The 24431-nt window shown below is 43.9% G+C and overlaps 2 protein-coding genes across 2 annotated transcripts in view; both read left to right on the top strand.

Moving 5' to 3' along the window:
• LOC126527041 (transmembrane protein 209) overlaps positions 1-17460 on the top strand; it is a 37769-nt gene extending 20309 nt beyond the window's left edge. Inside the window, exons 11-16 of the mRNA XM_050174755.3 lie at positions 570-695; positions 5874-5974; positions 9604-9718; positions 11312-11406; positions 15303-15376; positions 15940-17460. Coding sequence (XP_050030712.1) covers positions 570-695; positions 5874-5974; positions 9604-9718; positions 11312-11406; positions 15303-15376; positions 15940-15994 — 566 coding nt within the window. The 3' untranslated portion in view covers positions 15995-17460. The remainder of the gene's footprint in view (positions 1-569; positions 696-5873; positions 5975-9603; positions 9719-11311; positions 11407-15302; positions 15377-15939) is intronic.
• Positions 17461-17964: 504 nt separating this feature from the next.
• The window catches only part of CtsK1 (C1 family peptidase 26-29-p), a 35515-nt gene continuing 29048 nt past the window's right edge, over positions 17965-24431 (top strand). Inside the window, exons 1-2 of the mRNA XM_050174752.3 lie at positions 17965-18074; positions 20242-20388. Of these exons, the coding sequence (XP_050030709.1) occupies positions 18035-18074; positions 20242-20388 (187 nt within the window). The 5' untranslated portion in view covers positions 17965-18034. The remainder of the gene's footprint in view (positions 18075-20241; positions 20389-24431) is intronic.

Here is a 24431-nt window from a genome sequence, read left to right as displayed (position 1 = left end):
ATACTTGAGGTGTGTCACCACCATGGTCGAAGCTTGTTACATGAGAAATCCTTACAATCCTTAGTCGATGTGTGCGCTGCCGATATATTCGCACAAGCAAACATGAAGATGAGGTTTGCTCAACCCCTGGAAATTGCGTGATTGTCGTAGAGATAAATGCTAAAGGAAATGTGCTATTCATGTCACTCAGTGCGAGAATTGCTGCATGTAGCTGTCTGGTACACTGTAGCACAGCAAAGGGATGAGATACCGTGAACTCAACCGTAAGCTGAGATAGCCTCCGACTTTGGTACTTGGCGGGTGCCAAAATTGGAAGTACGTAGTGGCATCCATGTGAACATACAAAACCAAATTTTAACTGTGCGCCACGGTCACATTCAGTAGGCGGAGCGTTGTAGGCATTGAAAAAGGAGCGGGAGCTCTGTAAAAGGAATCGCAGGTAATCTTTGGTTTTCAGTAACTCCGCTTCTGCTCAATGCATTGAAGTACAGTGGCTAACTAATGGAGAGTAGTTAATCACTGTTTGCATTTGTTTAGTTCTTACCTGCAAATTGTGTTTTCTGTGGCAGAGGCCAACCCATCAACGTTGCAACAGGTAGCTCTCAGCAAAGGGCAGCATGTGCCCACACTGGCTTCTCTGCTTCCATATTTGGACCTGAACAGCAACCACGAATACCTAGTCCAGCGAATCAAAGGTGGGTGGGTCTTCACTTTTTAGTGGCAGAACAGTCCCGAAAATGCCATGCAGTCTATCCTGGACATATCAAATCCAGACATATTGAACTTATTGCCTATATTGAACGGTCCTAAATCCCATGCTTTTAAAAAGTGTAGCATTGTTCTATGCGTTGTCAAGCTCCAATTCACTGGCACATTCAAGAAACGGTAAACTCCCGTTAAGACGAACTTGGTTAAGCTGAGTTCTTGGATATACTAAAGAATGTGGGAACGTTTCATTGGTTTTTCGTAGACTCGCTGTAAAAAAAACAGATCCTCATAATAAGAGCCGCTTGTCACATGCTCTTCAGTTGAGACAAACTTTTGCAGTGGCCGCCAACACTGGCGATTCCACGTAGCAGGGATTGCAGTCCAGGAGGGGCATCTGCAGGACACCAAACGAAAAGCAAAGCAATGAAAAAAAAATTAATAAAATCCTGCTCCCTGGCACAGCGGCAGAAAGTGAATCCACTCCATGAAGGGAGGGAGAAGCGAGAAAGATGAAGAAGAAGAAGAAACTTTATTAAAGAATAGTCCGGCAGTTCTTGCTGTGGTGGCCTCAGGTGACGGCTCGAAGTCCTTGGACTCGAGCGGCATCTTCGGCTTGCCAAGTGGCCCAGAGCTGGTCTGCCAGCTCTGAACTTTTGATAGCCGCCTCCCAGTGGCGGCGACGCCTACGGAGAAGGTTCCCGGCGGCTCCCGCATTCGGGGTGTCGTCGGGAAGAAGCGAGTTCAAGCCTTCCCGTACTCTGGCAACGGCCGCGATTATGGATGCGTCGCGAACGGAGCTGGTTTGATTACCATTGTTGCCGGTACATTCCCAAAGCATGTGTCGCAGCGTAGCTCACTGTCCGCATGTTTTACATGCGTCTGTTGGATATAAATGCGGATAGCAGTGGTGTAAGATACAGGGCTAGGGTAGGTGTGTGTCTGGAGCAAGCGTAAAGTTACAGCCTCGTTCCTGTTTATTTTATCGTGCAGTGGCGGGAATGTGCGTCTTTCGAGTCTGTAGTGTTGGGTGAGGCCTCTGAACGTGGTTAGGCGATCACCCCACGCCCAGTGTGTTTCTTGTTGCTGTGTTTCTGTTGTAGTGTTCCGATCCGGCAGATCCGATGCCCCGCTCTCGGGGGCGGAGGCGGCCATATAATCAGCGGCGGCTCGGCGTGTGAGACCTCGAGCCGTGGTGTGGGCTGCCTCGTTGCCCGCGAGCGGAACATCGGTGTGTGCCAGGGCCCAGAGGAGGAAGACCGTAGAATTTTGGGGTTGCGAGGGCAATGACAAGTCGCCGTCGTCAGAAATTTGCAGTATGCGGGCCGCTTCCCACGAGACACGACCGCGCGCGAAGCCGCGGATTGCCGCCTGCGAGTCGCTGATCACGATCGCAGCGTTCGGCACTGCGACGAGTGCTAGGGCTATCGCGGCTTCTTCGGCCACCTCCGTGTGTCCCATGGTCACCGTGGTGCTCACGAGGCACTTACCCGTGCGGTCTGCAACCGCTATCACGTGTGCGCTTCTCCCTCCTCCATATCGCGCCGCGTCTACGTACAACGCCTCGTTGCTGTTACCAAACTTCTGAAGGTCACTTGCTCGTTTGTTGCGTCTCCCGGCGTGGTGCATCGGGTGCTTGTTCTTGGGAAGCGGCGGGATGATCAGGCGGTTGCAAACAGAGGCGGGAACTGCAGTCTTTTTTTCCATGCGGAGTGTGGTGCGCGATGCTGAGCGACTCGAGGATGCATCGACCTGCCTTTGACTTCGATAATCGTTCGTATTGCGCAACGTCGGGGGCCTCAATTAACTCGTTAAGTGAGTTGTGAACTCCGAGCTCTAGAAACTTGTCGGTGCTCGCGTTGAGTGGAACCCCGACCACCCACTTGAAAGCCTTTCGGATCATGCATTCAACTTTGTTTTTTTTGGACCCGATCCACTTCAGGTAGGGGGCAACATAACGTTATGCGGCTTATCGCGTACGCCTGCACGAGACGGATCGCGCACTCTTCACGCATACCATTGCGTCTATTCGTGATGCGACGCAAGAGTCGGATCGTGTCATCTACCGAACGACGAAGTATTCACACCGTCTCTCCGTTATGGCCGTTTACCTGCAGGTGTAACCCTAGGATTCTAATTTTCTCTACGTGCGGTACGGGAGTACCATCTGCCAATGTAGTGCGTATTTTGGAATATTCCCGTTCCTCTTTGCGCAGGGTTTTACGACCTCTCCTTGTGGGTTTGTAGAGTAAGACTTCGGACTTGGTAGCCGAGCACTCGAGGCCCGTTCCACGCAAGTAATTCTGAACCGCATCTACTCCTGCCTGTAGCGTTCGCTCGACGTGACCGTCACATCCTCCCCCGGGAACCCAGAGGGTGATGTCATCCGCGTAGCGACTGTGATGTAATCCTTCTATTTCTGTTAATTTCTCGGGTAGACCGAGTAGAACTAAATTAAAGAGTAATGGTGATATGATGGGTCCTTGCGGAATGCTGCACGGACCTGTCTCAAATTCCGGCGATTCCTTGTCGCCGCCGCCGACGCATGCACGCCTGCCCGCGAGGAAATCTCTAATGTAATTATACATTCTTTGGCCTAGTCCTAATGTTCTAATTGTTTTTAAGATCGCTTCGTGTTTAACGTTGTCAAAGGCCTTTCTAATATCTAAGCCTAGAATTGCCTTAGTGGAGCTGGTAGTGTCTTCTACGATCTGGTGTTTAAGCTGAAGCAGTACGTCCTGTGCGGAGAGGTTGCGGCGGAATCCTAGCATGGTGTGTGGGAACGCATCATGATCTTCAAAGTCGGTCACGTGGGTGAGAACTGCGTGTTCCATGACTTTGCCGACGCAAGACATAAGCAAAATCGGTCTCAGGCTATCGAGCGTAACTTGCTTGCCAGGTTTAGGAATCATGATAATGCGGGCCCGTTTCCACGCTTCGGGAAGGGAACCCCCTCGCCACCACTCATGGACGTAGGCCGCGAGTCGGGAGATTGACTCGTCGTCTAGGTTGCGGAGAGTCTTGTTGGTAACTCGGTCCGGGCCGGGCGCCGATCGAGTGTTTAGTTCGAACAGGACTATCCGACTTTCCGATTTGCTAAATTCCGCGTCTAGTTTCTCGTTTGCGACGCCGTCATATTCGGCGTGCTGGATGCTTTCGGCCTTCTTAAAGTAACGGTCACGTATTGCGTCGAGGAAGTTATCGCCTTTATAATCTCTTACTAGCCTACGAGTCTCATGGCCTTGAGTGGCCCGAGTCTCCTCTGGATCTAATAGGTGTCTAAAAAGGTGCCAAGCGCTCGCCCCGGTGATGAAAAAAGATTTAAAAAAAATTATCTCATGCGTCGTATTGAGTCTCTATGCCAGGCAGAAATAGTGATATTTTGTTTTTGTACGTTGCCGGCATAGTTGGCCATTTTTTTTTTTTTATGTGAACATTTATTTAATAAAACCTGAATTATGTACAAAACAGTGTTTGGACCGATAGCTGCAAAGGCTAGTGGCCGGTCCAATACAAAAATTACAAGCATTTCAGCCGCAGAGCGTGAAGGGCTGAATAACGATTGAGATGATATACAACACTATATTATACAACTGTAATAGATCATGTTTACGAAATACACACAACGAATCCAAGAGAAAAATATGACAAGAAGAAAATTCACATAACAAGAGTTTCAGACAGTTTCATTACACTTGTAATGCAGTTTAGTGGTCATATTAAAATATCGGTGCCTCCTCAAAACAAACTAGCGAAGCCTAGTCGATGTAGTACTCGCTGGCTGTGCCCAAATCGCAAGAAAAGCCAAGCTAAGCCACTAAGCTGCAGAGGCTGCATTTGCGATTTGTGCCATTTGGCATGAGAGTTCCATTCACTCTTTTTGCCCTACATGACTAGTTGATCCTGTTGATAATGCGGGCTCAGATGTGGACTGCGGTGCACCTCACGCATGTCGAGTTGCTTGTTGAGCCATTTTATTCAGAATAAGGTAGAATTGAATGCAGCTTGGTAACAAACCAGCCTGTATGGACATTCACCTTACCGCTGTCACTGCACTTGTACTGTGAATTGTGTGTGAATGTGCTGACTGTACCTGTTAAAATACGCCTCCTAAAGGCCGATCTGACTGATGGTCGTGCGACAGCAACTACTCAACCAGGCAGTCATGACTGGTTTCTGTTTCTGAACTGGCTTCCTTTGGGACCAGTTGTCCTCACTTCTCATGTGTTCCACACTTGGCACTGATAGCGAACGGCTGCAGTTTGCACAAGCCATCCATGTGCGCATAAAGCAAAACTGAGACACACGCTCTGCTCATCTTGTCTTCATGGCGTGCCGTTCAGAGTCTGTCTTATTTGATAATGTACGCCAAAGCAGTGGCATTTCGAATTCGTTGGCATTAGGCATTTTTGATGGCGCGAAAAGTGATCGCGTTTCTGTTAGGAGAAGCACACATTGAAGGGTGCCGTGCAGTGCAGCACAGCGTTTGGTGTATAGAATGCGGCAGGGAACGGGGATATTTTTCGAGGGAATAAGTTATGTGTTCGATATAGACAACACTTTGATAAACCTGGGTTCAATATATCTGGATTTGTTTGTAAAATGGAGGATGTTCACGCACAATTCACAGTAAAGGTGTGCTTGTGGTAGCATGAGGCATGTCCATGCAGGCTCATTTGTTTCCGTGTAGTGTCAGTTCCTACGTTATGTGGAATAAAAATGTTCAACAAGCACTTTGCTGTGTGCATCGCATGCAGAAGCCCAGGTGACGGGGGCTTTTACAGTTGCCAATGCAATCACAGGCGCTATTTTCGAGCGATCACTTTCGGTGCTGTAATGACTTTGTGTTCTACTGTGTGCCAGAAGTTGGTTTTTCTGCTAGGCTTAGTCGTATGGCAGCCGAGCTCACTGCATGTGGTAGCACGAAGTTAGGAAGGAGGTGGGAGTAATATTGCATTGTATTCGGAGTTCGATTCAGGAAGTAATGTGACATGCTTTCTCAGGCAGGCAATATTGAAAAAATACTTCGCCTTATTCTGCAATAAGGTATCCTCACAAATCTCTTGTACCAAAAAATTAATAACATTGTCAGTTACTGTGGTATCTGTTTCTGGCGTGCTGTTTGCTTAGAAGCCTTCCTTTGTGACTGGTGCAATGTTTTCATCTAGAGCTGGCTCGAGGTGGTTGCATGAGTGACTTCCGATGGAACAGTGGCAGCCAGAATTACCGGGGCAAGCCGTGGAGTGACTCGCTTCCCACCGACTCAAGTGTAAGTAGTCCAAAGAGAGCTCATTTAGTTCCCTCCAGCCTTTAGCACAAACCCCGAGGAGAGGACCATACATTCACTAGTTGTGACTGCACATGCAGAGTCATTGACCTCAAGTTTATACAGGGTGTCCCAACTATCATGCACCAAGATTTAAAAATACGTAAACGCCATGTAGTTGGACAGAACCAAAGTAATGTAGTTTTCTGTCTCTTGGAGATATTCGGATTATTTTCTGCATTCTGCCTAATTACATAATTAGTTTGAATTGATTAATTAATAAACTTCTCAAATATTATAACTAGATGAAAATTGTTGATGAGAAAATAGTAGAGCAACATGAAAAACTCCCGATACAGCTTTCTGTTGCTTAATATGTGCTACATAAAAGTGTTCTTCCAAGCGTGAAAGAAGCCCGGAATTACACTTGAACCTTGCAATAATGAAAACGTCAGGGAATGCGAAAAAATTAGCTGTTGCGAGGATTTCGTTGTTGCGAAATGATAGAGCACAGATGGGTAATGTGTTCCAGGACGGAACTGCGCTGTCAAATTTCCCTTAGCTTACTTTGCCAAGCTTGCTCAAGGATATGCAGTCGAACCCACTTATAACGATACCGGCTTTAATAATATATCAGTTATAACAATTAGAAGCTGCTGCACTGTCGACTTTTGTATGTTTCCCTTGGTGAAAATAACCCGGTTACTACAATGCCTCGATGCCGCATTATTGGTTATAACGAAGTCTGGCTGCTGGGTGTTTGAGCCGAAAGGTAGTGAAATGCGAAATCCTTGAAAAGAGAAAAAGAAAACGAGAAATTCGAGCCGCTTTACAATGGGTCGCTGCTCCAACAGCGGCCGCACGCTCATTTTCCAGCAATCTCCGTGCAGCTCTCTCCCGTCGCCCTTCCACCCCTCCGGACACGAATGGGCTGTGCCCATAGCTATACGCCGCCTCACCCTCCGAAACACAAATAGACAGCGCCAACTGTGCCGCAAGCAGATTGCTCGCATGTTGCTTGCTGGCTCCTCATTCAGTGAAGTTCTGCGTGCAGCTTAATCGCTCACATTTGTTTTTGTTGGTTGTGTCGAAGTCGTTCCTGGCCACGTGGTTTCTCAACTTCGCTTGACTCGCTGCCGAAACGGAAGATGGCTGATCTGTCCGCTGATCATCGGCAATGCACGACGTTGCCAGTGAAAAGAAAGCGCACGGCTATAGATTTGGAAACTAAGTGCTTCTAACTGATGAGACGATTGTCGCGAACGTGCTTTCATCGGATAGCGACAGCGACGACGGCAGCGATGACACGGTAGGGCAGGCTGCCTCAACGTTGTTCTCACAGGAGGTCCAGCATGATTCAGTCCTTCCGGGGCTTCGTTTTCGCTAGGAACCTTCCGCTGCTCTATGTGGAGCACTTGGATGCCTTGGAGAAGGATGTCGGCAAGCTTTGCATAAAGCATGCATGGCTAACGGCCATAGGCTTCTCTCGTGCAAGCAAGTGAAATGTACATGGTGAGATGCTTGAGGCGATCTCATCCCAGAATTGCTTCTGGATTTCTTAATCAAATAGGCTACCACAGTAATCGTCTCGCAGTCTTTAAAAGGGCCCTTTTGAGGCTGCCAAAGCAATGCCTCAGTGGAGCTCGCATATTGCTTGCCACTTGTGACCCCTCTTTCAAGTAGTTATATAGCAGTGCCATTTTTGAACATCGACAGCCACGGGTTGTTACAGGCGATCGGTGCACGCAGGAATCGGAGTTAAACGAGTAAACCCAATCAGCAGACGGGGCAGAGGAAGGTGGTGGGAAGAGGCACTGGCCTCCCTGCCTGTATAGTTTTCACATATCAGCTCTGCCATCCCCTTATTTTAATTTTTTCATGCAACCCGGTTATAACAATTATCGGTTGTAACAATGGAATTTTCGTGGCACTTGAATATTATAGTAAGTTGGTTGGACTGCAGTACCGCATTGCCAACAATACAGAGTGTGCCGCATGTGTTGGATAAGCCGTGGCAGCACTGCCGTGGAGCAATATTCTCGGTCAGTTGTCTTTGGAGATACGATCACTATTGCAAGATTTTACGTAACTCAGCATCGGACGCAGAGCAACAGTGCTCCATGCAAGCAGCAGCAGCGAAAGGGATTTTCGTATACTTGAAGGCAATCGATGGAGATTATGGCCCCTTCGCACAAATCTATGTCCGGCGCCGAATCTGCATGCGATGCCTGTTGGGTGGCACCAAAACCAGCATTCTTGAAGCAAGGGATGTGTATTCCTGGACGATCACTCAATCACGGCCCGATGCGTGGCACTCCATGCTCAAGCACCATAAACTCAAGCACCATAAACAATTCCATGTCAGTGGGACGTCAATTTCCTTGGTTTTGCTGCATTTTTCTCACCAAGGCACGCGTTAAGCGCTGCACTAGGTGTGCAAAAACTGTCATCGCATGTCGGTAGCAACATGCGTGCCGCTTCAAGCGAGTGATCAACAAACAAGATGGCAGCCATGACATGTTTCCAGTGCACGCAATCGCTTCCGGCACCCGACGCTTGGTTGTGTTTGTACACAAAAATGGCAGCGCCCACACAAGTGTAATGTGTCGGTATTTTATGTAATTTTAGTGCATAGCAATCGCATTTCAGCACATTTTGGAGCCTGCTAGCTTTGCGTGAGTAAGTAATATGCGGAGTTACGTTCAGGAAAATTTCATTGCTGCAGGATTGTAGTATAACGACATTTCGTTGTTGAGAGGTACGAAATTCATTGAATCCTATGGGTGTTTGCTGGAGATACGAAAATATTTCATTGTAGCGGGATTTTTTTATCGCGTGTCTCGACTGTACGCGCAAAATTGCTGCGCGACTGGCCGCTCGAGGCACTTTGTGTGTATTCACGGGCTTCTTTGACGCTCGGAAAAACACTTTTACGTAGCACATATTGAGCAACATAAAGCTTTATCGGGAGTTTTTCATGTTACTCTACAATTTTCCCATGCACACTTTTGATCTAGTTACATTATTTGAGAAGTTGATTAAGTTTAATTAATGTAATTAGGCAGAATGCGAAAATAATCGCTAAGTATCTCTAAGCGATGGCAAACAGCATTGCCTTAGTTCTGTCCAACTGTGAGGCATTTGCATATTTTTAAGTATTGCTGTATGATAGTTGGGAAACTGTAGATAGGGGGATAATGCAAGCTCCTCGCTTTTTTTGCACTTTTAATTATGGTAACTGTTATTAGTTTCTCCATAATCTGAAATGATTAGCAGCATTAGTTATAATGAAAAATTGTATTTGAATATCTTTTGTGCCAAGTTTGTAATAAGAAAAAAAAAATTGCAGGCACAAATACTAAACTCTTTTCTGCCAAAGTCCCATAGATTTTAGCTTCACTTCCAAATGCTGCAAATCTCATCAAAAGTGGTTCAGTTATGTCAAGTTGAATTATTTCTTCCCCTGGTGGCCAAAATTAATCCGGAGTCCTTCACCATGGCGTGCCTCATAATCAGGTTGAGGTTTTGGCACGTAACACCCCAGAATTCATTCAGACTATTTCATCATTGTGACATATTGACATTTGCTGATGCTTCGTCTGAATGGCTCTTTCTTTGTGTTGGGCTTGCAGATAGTTCTGCATCTCCTGTGCACATACCTGAACTCCAGGCTGCCTCCTGATCCACGCTTCCCAGATGGGAAAACTTTCACCTCACAGTTCTTCCACAAGGCCCCAAACAAGCCTCGTGAGCGTAACATCATTCTTTGCATTTAAACTGCATGCTTAAACTGCAATATATTCAGTAAAAGCTTGTTGATACGTTCCCATTACGTACGTTTTCCTGGCGCTAACATTCGCAATCTAGAATACAATACATGACCTAATAAATTTATGCTAATTTTTTACCGTTTCATACGTTCCTGGAAAACAAAATTTTTCGGCACCAGCGTTCAGTACAGCACCAAACTGCGATTGTATGGTACGTTTTTCGGCTGCAAGATCTCATGTAAACAAGAAAATGCACGAGGCGAACGCGATTGAGAACAGTACATAGCTGCCCGTCTCGCGTGAAAATGCCGGCACACACTCAGTTTCTCATTTTGGTACCGGTAAATCTTCCCTGGTGTCGTCGCACGTGGCATTCACAGCTATCACAACCAATCATGTTGCGATAAGCATCTTCGCCTGTTTCACAGCATGTGGTGCTGTCAAAAGTGTAGTGCATGCTTTTAATTGGTGATAACCAATATGCGCTGCTGTTCCCTGCTGCAGACTGCGATTGTATACATTTTCTGGCCACTAGATCCCATGTGAACTAGAAAAGGCGTGAGGTGTGCGTGATTGAGAACAGTATGTAGCCGCCTATCTCACGTGAAAAATGGCGGCGCGCATGGTTTCTTATTTTGGTACCAGCAAATCTCCGCCCGGGTCGTCGCATGCTGTATTCACAGCTATCCCCGCAAAGCCTATTGCGATACGCATCTTCACCTATCAGTTTTACAGCATGTGGTGCGTAGTGCCATAGGTAGCATACTGCACGCTTTTAGTTAATGATAATTCAAACGCCCCGCCGTTCTCTTCTGCAGGCGGCATGATTTGGGCATCACGTTTCACTTCACGGTATCCGGCGTCGCCCACTAGCTCGATTTCGTTTCGGTTGCCCATTGCTCTCTTAAAACACCATGCAATAGAAGAACAACAAAATGCATCTCGGGCCGTCGAAGCACTACCAGCCCAATGTGCGTCAGCATCTCATGCTGCAGCGGTCCATCTGACGCTTTGCATTACATAGATGTCAACAATAGTTGAGTCTGTCAAATTTTTGTGGTTACTTCGGATTGTACGTTTTCCCAGTTAGACCTTTTTTCTCATGTTTTTTTTTTCATCAAAACGTATGAACGAGGTTCTACTGTTCGTACTAACTGGTGGTGTGGTGTTTCTTACTTAGTAAGGCCAATCAATGTTACTGATGCTGTGACATCAAATGGGGCGGACACGTTGACTGTCCATGCAATATGACTGTTTTTCATTAAGCCTTTTTGGGCTGTACTTCTGTGATGCCAAGTCAAGCATTTTCAACTATCTGAAATCTGTGATGGAATTGTTTAAATAGCATGGCTTTGTAATGCATTGAAAACACAGCAGGTGAGATGAAGTTTTGAGTATTGTATGAATTAATCGCAATCATGAATCACCAGAGCTTGAATTATGAAGTCTACACTGTATAGCCTAAGAGGCAACTTTTCTGTTATGTCTAATATGGCTGTAGGTGTTGGCGCCACAATGTGATGTCTTCTCATGATCCATCCCTTGTGTGTGATGTTTGATTGTGATGCAGCTGCAGACAAGGACGCCCTGTGTATATATCAGACCAGTGTGCTACCACCACACTACCGTGTCATCATAGGTGAGGACACCTGGGACCTGCCAAAGGTATGTTCTGTAAACACCAATTTCCTTTCATTCAGCCTAAATGGTTTCTCTGTTTGCAGAATTGAGTAGAATAATCGGTTAAATATTTGTCTGTACCAATAAAGTATACAAACAAGTAAATAATGATGGCGCAACAGAAACCACTAGAATGTAGGCGAGGGTCCATGCAGAAAACATGTATGCCTTGGGAAAAACGATGAAACTCACCACATCAAAATAGGAAAAGTGCATCATCCTCCGGGTAACATACATAGAACATATTACAAACAAAATCAGAGCACAGACATAGAACACCTGGATTTTTATCTTAATACAGCTGAACCTTGGTATAGTGAAATAAATTTAACACAAATCTCACTGATAGCGGCAGCTTACAAATTTAGGACATAACAAAGGTATTTTTGTTTTGCAGCGGTGGCGTAGAGGTAAAACACCCGCCTCGTGTGCAAGAGGTCCGTGGTTCGAATCCCGGTGCCGCGCAATTTTCCACCGGATTAAAAAAAAAAAAATTCCGTGTGTTGATAAAATTGCATAAACAGGCCTGGAGTGTGGCCTGATCCCGGTGACCAGAACCGGTAACGCACTCCCTCACCGGAACAGGATTGGCCACCCTGGTGCAGTAATTGGCCACAACCTCCTATATGAACACAACAATCAAATCCCGGCCCTCAGTCCCCAGCAGCTGCGAAGCAACTGACCACGGCGGCGGTCAGACCTGCGACGCTGCAGAGGGTGCTAAGAATCCCTGGCTCCGGACAAGCCGCCATTGGAATATAACCTGGCAACGTTTAACGCTAGAACGTTATCTAGTGAGGCGAGTCTAGCAGTGCTATTGGAGGAATTAGAGGGCAGTAAATGGGATATAATAGGGCTCAGTGAAGTTAGGAGGCCAAAAGAAGCATATACAGTGCTAAAAAGCGGGCACGTCCTGTGCTACCGGGGCTTAGCGGAGAGACGAGAACTAGGAGTCGGATTCCTGATTAATAAGAACATAGCTGGTAACATACAGGAATTCTATAGCATTAACGAGAGAGTGGGAGGTCTTGTTGTGAAACTTAATAAGAGGTACAAAATGAAGGTTGTACAGGTCTACGCCCCTACATCCAGTCATGATGACCAGGAAGTCGAAAGCTTCTATGAAGACGTGGAATCGGCGATGGGTAAATACAGTATACTGATGGGCGACTTCAATGCCAAGGTAGGCAAGAAGCAGGCTGGAGACAAGGCAGTGGGGGAATATGGCATAGGCACTAGGAATAGCAGGGGAGAGTTATTAGTAGAGTTTGCGGAACAGAATAATATGCGGATAATGAATACCTTCTTCCGCAAGCGAGATAGCAGAAAGTGGACGTGGAGGAGCCCGAACGGCGAGACTAGAAATGAAATAGACCTCATACTCTGTGCTAACCCTGGCATCATACAAGATGTGGACGTGCTCAGCAAGGTGCGCTGCAGTGACCATAGGATGGTAAGAACTCGAATTAGCCTAGACCTGAGGAGGGAACGGAAGCAACTGGCACATAAGTCGATCAATGAATTAGCGGTAAGAGGGAAAATAGAGGAATTCCAGATCAAGCTGCAGAACAGGTATTCGGCTTTAACTCAGGAAGAGGACCTTAGTGTTGAAGCAATGAATGACAATCTTGTGGACATCATTAAGGAGTGTGCAATAGAAGTCGGTGGTAACTCCGTTAGACAGGATACCAGTAAGCTATCGCAGGAGACGAAAGATCTGATCAAGAAACGCCAATGTATGAAAGCCTCTAACCCTACAGCTAGAATAGTACTGGCAGAACTTTCGAAGTTAATCAACAAGCGTAAGACAGCTGACATAAGGAAGTATAATATGGATAGAATTGAACATGCTCTCAGGAACGGAGGAAGCCTAAAAGCAGGGAAGAAGAAACTAGGAATTGGAAAGAATCAGATGTATGCGTTAAGAGACAAAGCCGGCAATATCATTACTAATATGGATGAGATAGTTCAAGTGGCTGAGGAGTTCTATAGAGATCTATACAGTACCAGTAGCACCCACGACGATAATGGAAGAGAGAACAGTCTAGAGGAATTCGAAATCCCACAGGTAACACCGGAAGAAGTAAAGAAAGCATTGGGAGCTATGCAAAGGGTGAAGGCAGCTGGGGAGGATCAGGTAACAGCAGATTTGTTGAAGGATGGTGGGCAGATTGTTCTAGAGAAACTGGCCACCCTGTATATGCAATGCCTCATGACTTCGAGCGTACCGGAATCTTGGAAAAACGCTAACATAATCCTAATCCATAAGAAAGGGGACGCCAAAGACTTGAAAAATTATAGACCGATCAGTTTACTGTCCGTTGCCTACAAAGTATTTACTAAGGTAATTGCAAATAGAATCAGGAACACCTTAGACTTCCGTCAACCAAAGGACCAGGCAGGATTCCGTAAAGGCTACTCAACAATAGACCATATTCACACTATCAATCAGGTGATAGAAAAATGTACGGCATATAACCAACCTTTATATATAGCTTTCATTGATTACGAGAAAGCGTTTGATTCAGTCGAAACCTCAGCAGTCATGGAGGCATTGCGGAATCAGGGTGTAGACGAGCCGTGTGTATATACTGAAAGATATCTATAGCGGCTCCACAGCCACCGTAGTCCTCCATAAAGACAGCAACAAAATCCCAATAAAGAAAGGCGTCAGGCAGGGAGATGCGATCTCTCCGATGCTGTTCACAGCGTGTTTACAGGAGGTATTCAGAGACCTGTATTGGGAAGAATTGGGGATAAGAGTTAATGGAGAATACCTTAGTAACTTGCGATTCGCTGATGATATTGCCCTGCTTAGTAACTCAGGGGACCAACTGCAATGCATGCTCACTGACCTGGAGAGGCAAAGCCGAAGTGTGGGTCTAAAAATTAATCTGCAGAAAACTAAAGTAATGTCTAACAGTCTCGGAAGGGAACAGCAGTTTACAATAGGTAGTGAGGCACTGGAAGTGGTAAGGGAATACATCTACTTTGGACAGGTAGTGACTGCGGATCCGGATCATGAGACTGAAATAATCAGAAGAATAAGAATGGGCTGGGGTGCGTTTGGCAAGCATTCTCAGATCATGAACAGCAGGTTGCCATTATCCCTCAAGAGAAAAGTTTATGACAGCTGTGTCTTACCAGAACTCGCGTACGGGGCAGAAACCTGGAGGCTTACGAAAAGGGTTCTACTTAAATTGAGAACGACGCAGCGAGCTATGGAAAGAAGAATGATAGGTGTAACGTTAAGGGATAAGAAAAGAGCAGATTGGGTAAGGGAACAAACGTGAGGTAATGATATCTTAGTTGAAATCAAGAAAAAGAAATGGGCATGGGCAGGACACGTAATGAGGAGGGAAGATAACCGATGGTCATTAAGAGTTACGGAATAGATTCCAAGGGAAGGAAAGTGCAGCAGAGGGCGGCAGAAAGTTAGGTGGGCAGATGAGATTAAGAAGTTTGCAGGGACAACATGGCCACAATTCGTACATGACCGGGGTAGTTGGAGAAGTATGGGAGAGGCCTTCGCCCTGCAGTGGGCATAACCAGGCTGATGATGATGAAAGGTATTTTTGTGTCAAATGCGACTTCATTACGAGGTTTGACTGTACCTCAAAAGCATGGTTACTGCTAACCGTTTTTGAATTTATACAGCGCTAAGCAGCCTATGTTGTGAACCATATTGTTTAAGAGTTGTATTGTAGTCTATGAATAGGAATCATGGTGATGCAGTGGATAGTACAGGGAAGGTTTGGCCTGACATTGTCTAGGTAGTTTGGACTGCAACGTTCTTGGGTTCAAGGTTCCGCATTTCTGTTCCGAAATAAATTTACTGAGAACATTAACACGCTGTTATCCCTGTGCTTTACTTACTGCAGGGTCGAAACAACCTCTTCTACGCCATCCTCCTGTTCCTGCACTGTATCAAGACTAAACATGGTGGCATGCTAGGGTAAGAGAAGCTCATTTTGAACACTGAACTATAGATAAGTTTCACTTCGACTAAATTCGTTATAAATTAGTAGTAACCTACTATTAAAGCAATCGTGGCAATGCTACAGGGCTGGCAATTGTCCAATTATCTGATTAACAGTCTTCAAGTAGCTCCTAGGCAGACAACCTGGGCACCTAGTGGTTAGTGGATGTGACACAATTTCCGGACAGTGGCCTCAGAGATTTTCAGCGTGCTGCAAGTTCCGCCTCATTTCGGAGGTCATGCCAAGCAGCTGTACTGGTTCTGTGTTCTGGGTTGTGTGTCATGTCCAGCAAGTAGTAATGGCAGTGCTCTTCTCAATTTTTCTTCTTTTAGTTTCTTTATTTCAAAAATTTCAAGTGGGAACAGCACACACTGTGCTGGGGAAAGACGAATTTGTGTCTTCATTTCATCCTTGTCCTTATCGCTGTTCCCGTATAAAAATGAATAGGGAACCAGCCAATGCTTTCACATCAATGGGAACAAGATATTTGTGCACAATAACAGCGAAAAATTTATGAACTCTATTACCAACTTTGCAGGAGGATCAACCTTGGCCTGTCGGGAGTGAACGTCCTGTGTGTCTTGGATGGATAGCATTGCTCACCTTGACGTATAGCAGTTGCTTCAAGCCAGGTTGCCTTCACCTGGAGGAAATAGTTTGGCGGCACATTGCCATGTGTTGCTGGTCGACTGTTGCTGTTGATTGTTGCTTGTCGACACAAGTAACCAATGCAGTGTAGAGTTGAGAACCTTCCTCGTGCAACCGACCATGCCATTTTCTGTGCAAACATGTGGACTGTGCATTTCAGCAGTGCTTTAGTTTTCCTCATTCATTACTGTTTATCCTATGATCTTAGTCCATCATACTTGTCATACTCATGTTGCATCCACACTCAAGACAAGCTCTTCTTCACAATTGTTCTGTGGCTCAATCAAATTATGACTGCTTGCTGCACTTGAGCATGTGCTATTGAGACTGTCTAATCACTGTGGGATAAATAAACATTCTTGTGCTACTTGGTGCCTTTTCCTTTTCTGCTTCTAAGCATTATAAGGGCATTGCTGGAAAGGAAATTAGGAGTTAATACTTAAGTGCTATGCATAACTTGCATGCATTACTCAAGAATGTTGATGAAACACTCTGGTTAGCTTCATAATTAGCCACTTTAACCTTCTGCAGTAAAAAAAAGTGGCTGGTATATAAACTTCATGCATTGGCAGTTCTGTAAACCCCTCTTTCAAACAAAAATCTTTAATTTCAAAAGCTTCCAAACAAGTCTGTGCCACAGCATGTTCACCATGAACAAAATCAGACTGCCAATGGCCTAACAAATCAGTTCCTCTATTTAGAAGTGTGCCTTCTGAATGGGAAATGCCTATTTTACCCGTGTGAAGCTCTACGACACTTTTCTGCCTCATTCTGGACAGTGGGTGTGGAAGAAGTGTAACTGGGGCATTAATTTTTGCATTTAATAACCGGAAAACAATATTCAAAAAAGCCCGATAAAAAATTTTACAACCATGTAGTGAAACAGTGACTGCTGCATTTCTACACATTCTTCTTGTCTTTTTCTCTATGCATTCTGGGCTTCCAAGTTGAAATGCACTTTGTACGTAAGAGTTTAATGGAAATTTTCAGGTACACTGAGTTGCAGAATTTCAGAATGTCAATATCAGATACAGTGTCTGTTTGTTCAAGGTCTGTCCTAGCACTATAGCTCTGCTTTTACTGTTGCTGTTGCTACCTGTCAACTTTGCAAGTGCTAGCTAATCTGCCATGTGCATGCCAGCACACACAGAGCTATCATGTGCTCAGGGTATTAGGGGTAATGGTAGTGTTCGCACTGTGCTAAACACACTTTTCAAGTAGTGTTATGATGACAAAGATGTGCCATAAAGCTGGGTGATAGTACTGTTTTTTCCTCACAATAGTTTATTTTCAGTTTGTTAGAATTTAGTGGAGCCCTCTTATGTTATAGTTTGGTATAACTGTAGCTGCACTCCTTGTTGCTTATGCAGACCGGATGATATTAGAAATAAATATTTTTCACCAAATGAAATGAATGAATGACCTCTTTAATGGAAAGGCTGGTGCTTTGGTCTAAATTGAGAGGCCAAGGAAGTTCAGGTATGGGAATGGGTGGAAAGGGATGGGTAAACAGATGACGATGGTCAGTTGGCACTTAACTCTCTTAGCTCACCAAAAGAAAAAAAGCATGCATATCGCTACGTATTTTCTTTCCTCCCTTCCACCTTTTGCAATTATGAAAAGGGTTGCCTCAGTTGGTTCACCTGTACCCAAAATGCTGGGCAAGGACAAATAGGAAAAAAAAAAAAAACAGGTATGTATGTCAAATTTCAAGTTTCATTTCTCCCACTTTAGATTATAAAAAAACAGCTAATCACACTTTCTGTGGTTGCTAATGCTATCTGCGTAACCGGAAACCACTTGTGCAGCTGTTAATAGTTTTGACTCACTACATTCATCTGCGGCTGCTTCTATCTCGTTTGTCCAAGTGTCAGACGTGAAAGCAGATAACTCGACAGGGTTATCTCTCGAGGGCTTCAATAACTGGGAACAGCCCGGTGTCAAGTGCAGAAGCGGTAAGGATCATCTTCGGAAACGGTTGCGGAATGATGCGGCACGCATGTATCGTGCTACTGTTGAGCATTGGTAAGCTACATTTCTGCACACCTTTGATGGCGCTTTTTTAACCTGCCACACTTACGGGTTTTCTTCTGTTTGTAGTAACTGCCATAGAAGTAGCAGCAGGCTTCAATAAAGGCAGTAGGTAGCTCTAATTTGCGGTAGGAAGAAAATTAACTGAATGTCTAACTGAATTTTTTCAGCCTTCTGGTTATTGTGGTCCACAATAATGTAAAGTAATATTGAGTCTATGGGAAAGCCCCTGTAATGTCACTGTGCTACAATAGTAATGTAGTAAAATTCTGTTAATCTTTCAAGGGTCTCGCATTGGCATTGTTGCAGCCACAAAAACATAGGAAGAATCAAGGTTCCACAGTGTTGTGTTAACTAGTTACTATGCGGGGCTGTATAATCTAGAAAATTTTTTTACGAGTTGTCCACATGGTTGCATGAAGTGCAGTGGGATCTTTTTACTTCGTGGCATTCCAACTATGAACTATAAACAAATATAATTAAACCATGCATTAAATGTAATTTAGGGGCTGTTATAAATGAATAGTTACAAAAATTCTGTGCAGTTTTCTTAGGAATTACAGCTCGTCAATGTTTTCAAACTATGTGGCACTATACGTAGCTTTTCAGGCAATTTGATATGCGTGAGGATACCTCAAATATAGGCATTTTAACTGGCTAGAGTGACACTTGATAGCTTTGTATTTTGACAGCTTCAACATATATAATATCTACAGCTGACCACATCACTGTGCATGTGGACATCTAGGCAAAGATAACAATATGGCATGGAATGACTAAATGTGAAATAGAAAAAAAAACTAAGAAAGCTGGACTATTAGCTGAATAGTGTTGTCAGATGTCTTTTAAGAATGTGAATTTTTTATCTGACAAGTTTAATTACTGCTGGTTGATGCAGTTGCCAACTATTTTTGCTTAATATGTATTATTTATTTGCTGAACGGCTTCAACTTAGCAATTAGGGCACCTGCTCTAATGTGATGGATTACAGTTAGCAAAATCTTGTTAACCCTTTAAGCCCAAATTTAATTCCAGAAAAACGTGCCAAATTACCCAAATTATAAAAAATTTGGGAAATAGTGTTTTCTGAGTCATTCCGATTCTGAAAATATATTCGTTCGTTTCAGAATTTAAACAAATAAGTTAGAAAGAAAACTGCTCTTGAAGGCAGCTTTCATCAATGCCGACTGTAAGTCGTCTTTGGCAGTTGGAGCAGCAAATCGGATTGAACGAGTGTAGCTCATTATTGGCGATATTGGTACAACCTCTCATGACGAGTAGAGCTTGGGATTTGGGGTTAAAGGGTTAATTAGCTAACATCACTGTACAATTTGTCTTTCACGTATTGTCCACTTCTTCAAGTAGTCCAGCTGATGTTATAAAACTTCTACATGTACCAATTAATAAGTATTTTCATTAATATAGATAATCGAGTATACAGTTGAAGCTTGATATAATGAACATGATTGCAAATTATCCACTATAATGAAGGAAGCATAAAATTTGGTTGACCGTGCTTTATTTCAGTGGGTATTTTACTGCTGTAATGAAACTGAAAAATCAAGATTTGAGGTAGTATAAGTTGCAATAAAGCAAATGTTTGTTTCCTCACAGCTCAGAATGCGTGTTCTAGTAGCAGAAATGTTGAATACTCAGCAAGAGCACCGTAATGTGGCACATTCTGGCCCATACTTTAGCTTGGTGGCCTCTAGCCAGTAAGCCAACTGTCCAATATCACTCCGGTGCATATTAACAATGGTGCCAAGTGTAGGTATGCGAGTTAGCATTGTTCACATGCCATTTATAGGTGCTGCATAGGGGATCAAAAATGTGAGAAGACCCTTTGCTTGCTTGCTGGATAGTCGCGCTTGCATTTGTTTTACATGCACCCAGTCGTAAGTTCTTTCTCAATATCAGCGTGTAGGCTTGTAATGAATATTGATTATAGCCAACGTATTTCTGTACCAGATTCAATTTTGTTATTAGTAGGTTTGACTGTAGTACATTTGTGTTACAGCTTGCTTCTCGGGCCTCCATATCGATGCCACTGGAGCCCCCATTTTCTTGAGTTTGTCAGTGATACAACTCACTCTTGTTTTGCTACTTGCACGGTGCAAATGCTATGGGTGCTTTGCCTAGATTTGCTTTCATACTCTTGCAGCGGGATGCCTGGGTCAAGATCTGCCTGACTGGGGTGATTTCTACAAAGTGAAGGGCGTCTTGTATTTGCCGTATGCTGAAATTCGTGAGCCATTCGCAGGATACTACGATGCTACGCAGAATACGAGCCGCATTGACTACTACAAGGGTATGTATTTTCTTTCTTAAGCACTTGGAAAATATAGCTTGGAGCCCATCTTTCTTTTTCTAAACTGAAGTTTGAAGTTTCTGTAACATAATTCAATGCATACAGATACAAAGAAACTGCTTCTGGGTCTAAACAAATTAAATTGTCCCTATCTCCTCTTGTTTTATGAAAATATATTTGTGACAGGAAGAATAGGCTAGATTACGTTAACATAAATATGCCAAAGAATGAACTAGTCTAATCATTACTGGTTTACTATGACGAGTACACCATTTTCAGGAAAAGTGCAAATTAGTGCATTATGTATGTATGTTATTACAGATTTAATAAGTGTTATGAAGTCATTACCAGAGATATGACAGCTTAGCCTATGTAAATCTTTGAACAAAACTGATGCAGTAGTACTTATGAATACGAGATGATTAGCCTGATTAATATAAAGGACATCCAACTTTGTGCCTCGCTCAAGTTAGTGTTTTGGGCAAGATATCTGTATCAAGTAGAAAAATTTGACTTTTTCACTTAAGTGTGATCCTCATTCTAGATAAATAACTCCGCTTTACATAACATCCCATATGTAACATCTCGCTGTGACTGTTGCATCGTCGATAGCCAAACCATCTTGCTCTTTGCTCTTAAAACATGGCTGTGATAGATGTGTAACCTTGATTGTCCCTCAAATAGGGTTATTAAAAGCTCCCATCATTTCTTTTCATCACATGTACTTTAGGTTTCAAAAAAAAAAGGGGGGGGGGGATGGCAGTCACTTTCTCAACTGCTATTTTCATCCATGCCACTTTTCTGGTTGTCTATGCAACTCTCTCTGCAGCAAGCTCATGCTATCTGGGAGCTGTCGTGGCTGCTTACCTTGCAAACATCCCCCGTGACTTGCTATCTCAAGCTGTCGACTCGAACCACTTAGAGGAAAGTGTGCAGATAAAGATTTGCCCATAGCACGGTATATTGCCTCGCAATCTCATGAGCCACTCCTCTGAGAGTGACTCTGAAACGAACCCCACAAAGATTATGTGACATTCTGTCCAACAGTTAGTCCCTTTCATTTGAACGTCCTTTGAAAATGCTGAGAGGGAAGCGTTGCTGCATGAGAACATTGCAGTCTCCTACCTGTGGGTGGCAAGCCTATACAGGTCATTGGCTGCTCGATGGAGAAAATTCCAAGTGATACTGTCAAGTCCTATCTTTCATGGCTCAGACATCTACAGTGCTGGCGGCAACTGATATAACCCTTTTGTTTCACATACGTCCTTGTCGACTGGGCTTTACTTATCACAAGACAGCCTCGTGACCCTTGAAATGTGACAGCAGCTATAGGTGGTGCCACTTTCGGCTTGTCTGTACTATCCGTTTTCACTTTATCTCTTTTGCCTCATGAACCGTCTGGGGCAAGTATTCTTATCTCATTGCTTCCTCAGTTTTTTCAGAAAGTTAAAATGAATGGCAGGAAAGTGAAACAGAGTGTTTCTTTAAAGGAACAATAAAGAGAAAAATAATTTCAGGTGTTTAACCCTTTGAAGGACGAACTTTTTCTGAAATCCATGCCGCTTTGGTCAATTTCTTTTATTGCAGTTTCCAATAGTTGGAAGTGATTGAAAACTCATAAATACAGCAAAAATTTGCAACAAGCAGTAGTTTTCTAAAAAACCCTTGCACCAACAGTATACACACAAATACGCTATACAGTAAATTGGGAAGAATGTCTAGCAGAATTTAAAGCTATCAATTTTTTGTCCCAAAAACATGTTTCATTAAAAGAACAAACGCGTCAGAAACGAGTTGGAAGAAGAAATGCTTGAGCAATCGCCGTGAGGAGAGGCACAGTGCGCAATACCTAAAGGAGGTCCCATTGCAATCTTTCCTTCTGTATATTAACATCCTGTAATCTTTCTAATCATCGCAATAAAACTGATTCTGATTCTGATCTCTGAACTTGGGTTGCACTGGGCTACTGGAAATCCGGTAGCGGCGGCTGTTAAAAAGCTGTAGCATCTCCCCCACACATGCCTTGGAGGCAGCAGATGACGCACATGCAACATTGTGATCAAGCGCTCGGAGGTGAACAAGTCAAGTTGTGTGTGCTGGTGCACAGAAATAGAATTTCAAGTCACTTTGGGTGGTCACGTAAAGATGGCAGCACCTTTCAACAACCAGTAGTGTTGAACATGCAGGTAATATCAAACATAAGATTGGTGCCACACATGTACGGCAAGGACCGTCAAATGGTTAATAAATAAAGCTTCTGCAATTCTAAAAAAGCCACTCTTACCATCTGTTTAAGCTCGGTAACCCTCCCCCCCCCCCCCCCCAAAAAAAAAAGACATGCAAGAAAGAAAGACAAGGGATGACGCCCCTTTCAAGTTCCTGCACCAGCTCACTGTGGCATCGTGGGTTTCATGGATTTTATTGGTGTCTGGTTGGGCTTAGATGATTTTTATCAGTAGTGATGGACTATATTGTATTTTAAAGAAGCCAGAGATTAAATTTATCAAGTTTAGAGAACTTCTCTTGTGCCGAAACAGCCCAAATACAAGACTGCCACTTTTGAAATTCGTGACATCAACCTAACACAGCTGCTCTAGGGTTTCAGCACGAAATTAAAACTATATTGTTTATTTTAAATAGAGTTTTAGAAATCGAATTTATCACTCTAAACTGGTTTAATGTGACCTAAGTGGTCACTGTAAGTCCCAAAGAACAAAGCATCTTTCTGTTCAGACGACTTTTTACTCCCTTTATAGTCACTGAATGGATCACGATACAAGGGCGAATCAGAAAGTCTTTGCCCCTATGTTTTATTAGCCAAAATAAGTACATACAGGTAATCACAGATATAACCTACTATTCTACGTACCTTACACAATTTTTCCACATAGTCCCCAACCGGTTCAGACATTTGTCCCATCACAGCACAAAATTTGAGATGCCTCTGTGGTAGAATTCGTTTGGCCGGCTTTGGAACCACCATTGGACTGCTGTCCTGGCTTCATGGCCTTTTGCGAACTTTCAATAGCGCTAGCTCACACTTCTCAAAGTTAGACACCTTTCATTATACGTGGGCTGCGTTTCCCTGTAAATTTTGATTGGCGTTCATCCCTTGCTCAACGAATCACACTTCATTGCTTTTATGCCATGGACGTGTGAAGCACAACCTTATCTTCATCAACTGACAGCAGCGCCGTGCCGCGGAGCTACAGGCAGATAAGGCCGGGCTTGTCCAAGAAAGGTCCACCGCTGGGAATGAATATGTTGGCTTCACATTTACAGCTGTAATTTGGCAAAAGAAAAAAGGGGGGAGGGAAGGGGGCAGAAACTTCGATTCGCCCTCATGCAATAATGACATCTACTTTTATTTTGTTCTATTTCCTGTCTGTTAATTTCTTTGAAACATTCGCCAACCTAAGAATTGTGATAGTATGATTTTTAGAAGCACACATGCTGATTTAGAAGTATATATCTGGGGGAAAAAAACACATCAAAGTATTAAAACATTTCAGGGGGTAACGTAACTGTTGCTTGTATGTTGACGGCAACCACACATCTGCACACTTGAGCATACCATGGCCCCATCTATGAATATTAATAATGGAATCAAGTATGCATTGTTACTATTCTTGTATCTAAGTCATTGGCATTTCTTTATTGTGCCTGACTAATTATTTAAAACAAATAACTGCAGTAAATGTGTGTCAATTAAAACTTCTGTAGCTCATTAGTCTTGTTTGGAATACCAGAAGTGAAAATTAATGGAAAATACCCTTCAGAACAGAATTATGACTGCTCACATGAACAGGCATGCAGAAGGTCTGGTGATGTTTGAAATGATGTATACTGTACAAGAAAACCAGCTATGTGAATAGGTATGCATGCCAGGCGACAATGAACACAACCCTTAACCCTTTGAGGGTCGATTTTTTTCACCATATGCGACCGCCCAGGGTCGAGTTTTTTATTGCAGATTACAATTCTTCTGAAGGACCTATGTTGAAGAAAATTTACCGTAATTTTTCTAGGGTGCGCGTAAAGTT

The sequence above is a fragment of the Dermacentor andersoni genome, chromosome 9 (assembly GCF_023375885.2).
Source record: "Dermacentor andersoni chromosome 9, qqDerAnde1_hic_scaffold, whole genome shotgun sequence".
Classification (NCBI taxonomy): domain Eukaryota; kingdom Metazoa; phylum Arthropoda; class Arachnida; order Ixodida; family Ixodidae; genus Dermacentor; species Dermacentor andersoni.
Note: the sequence above shows the minus strand (reverse complement) of the source record. Positions and strands in the feature narration are given on the sequence as shown.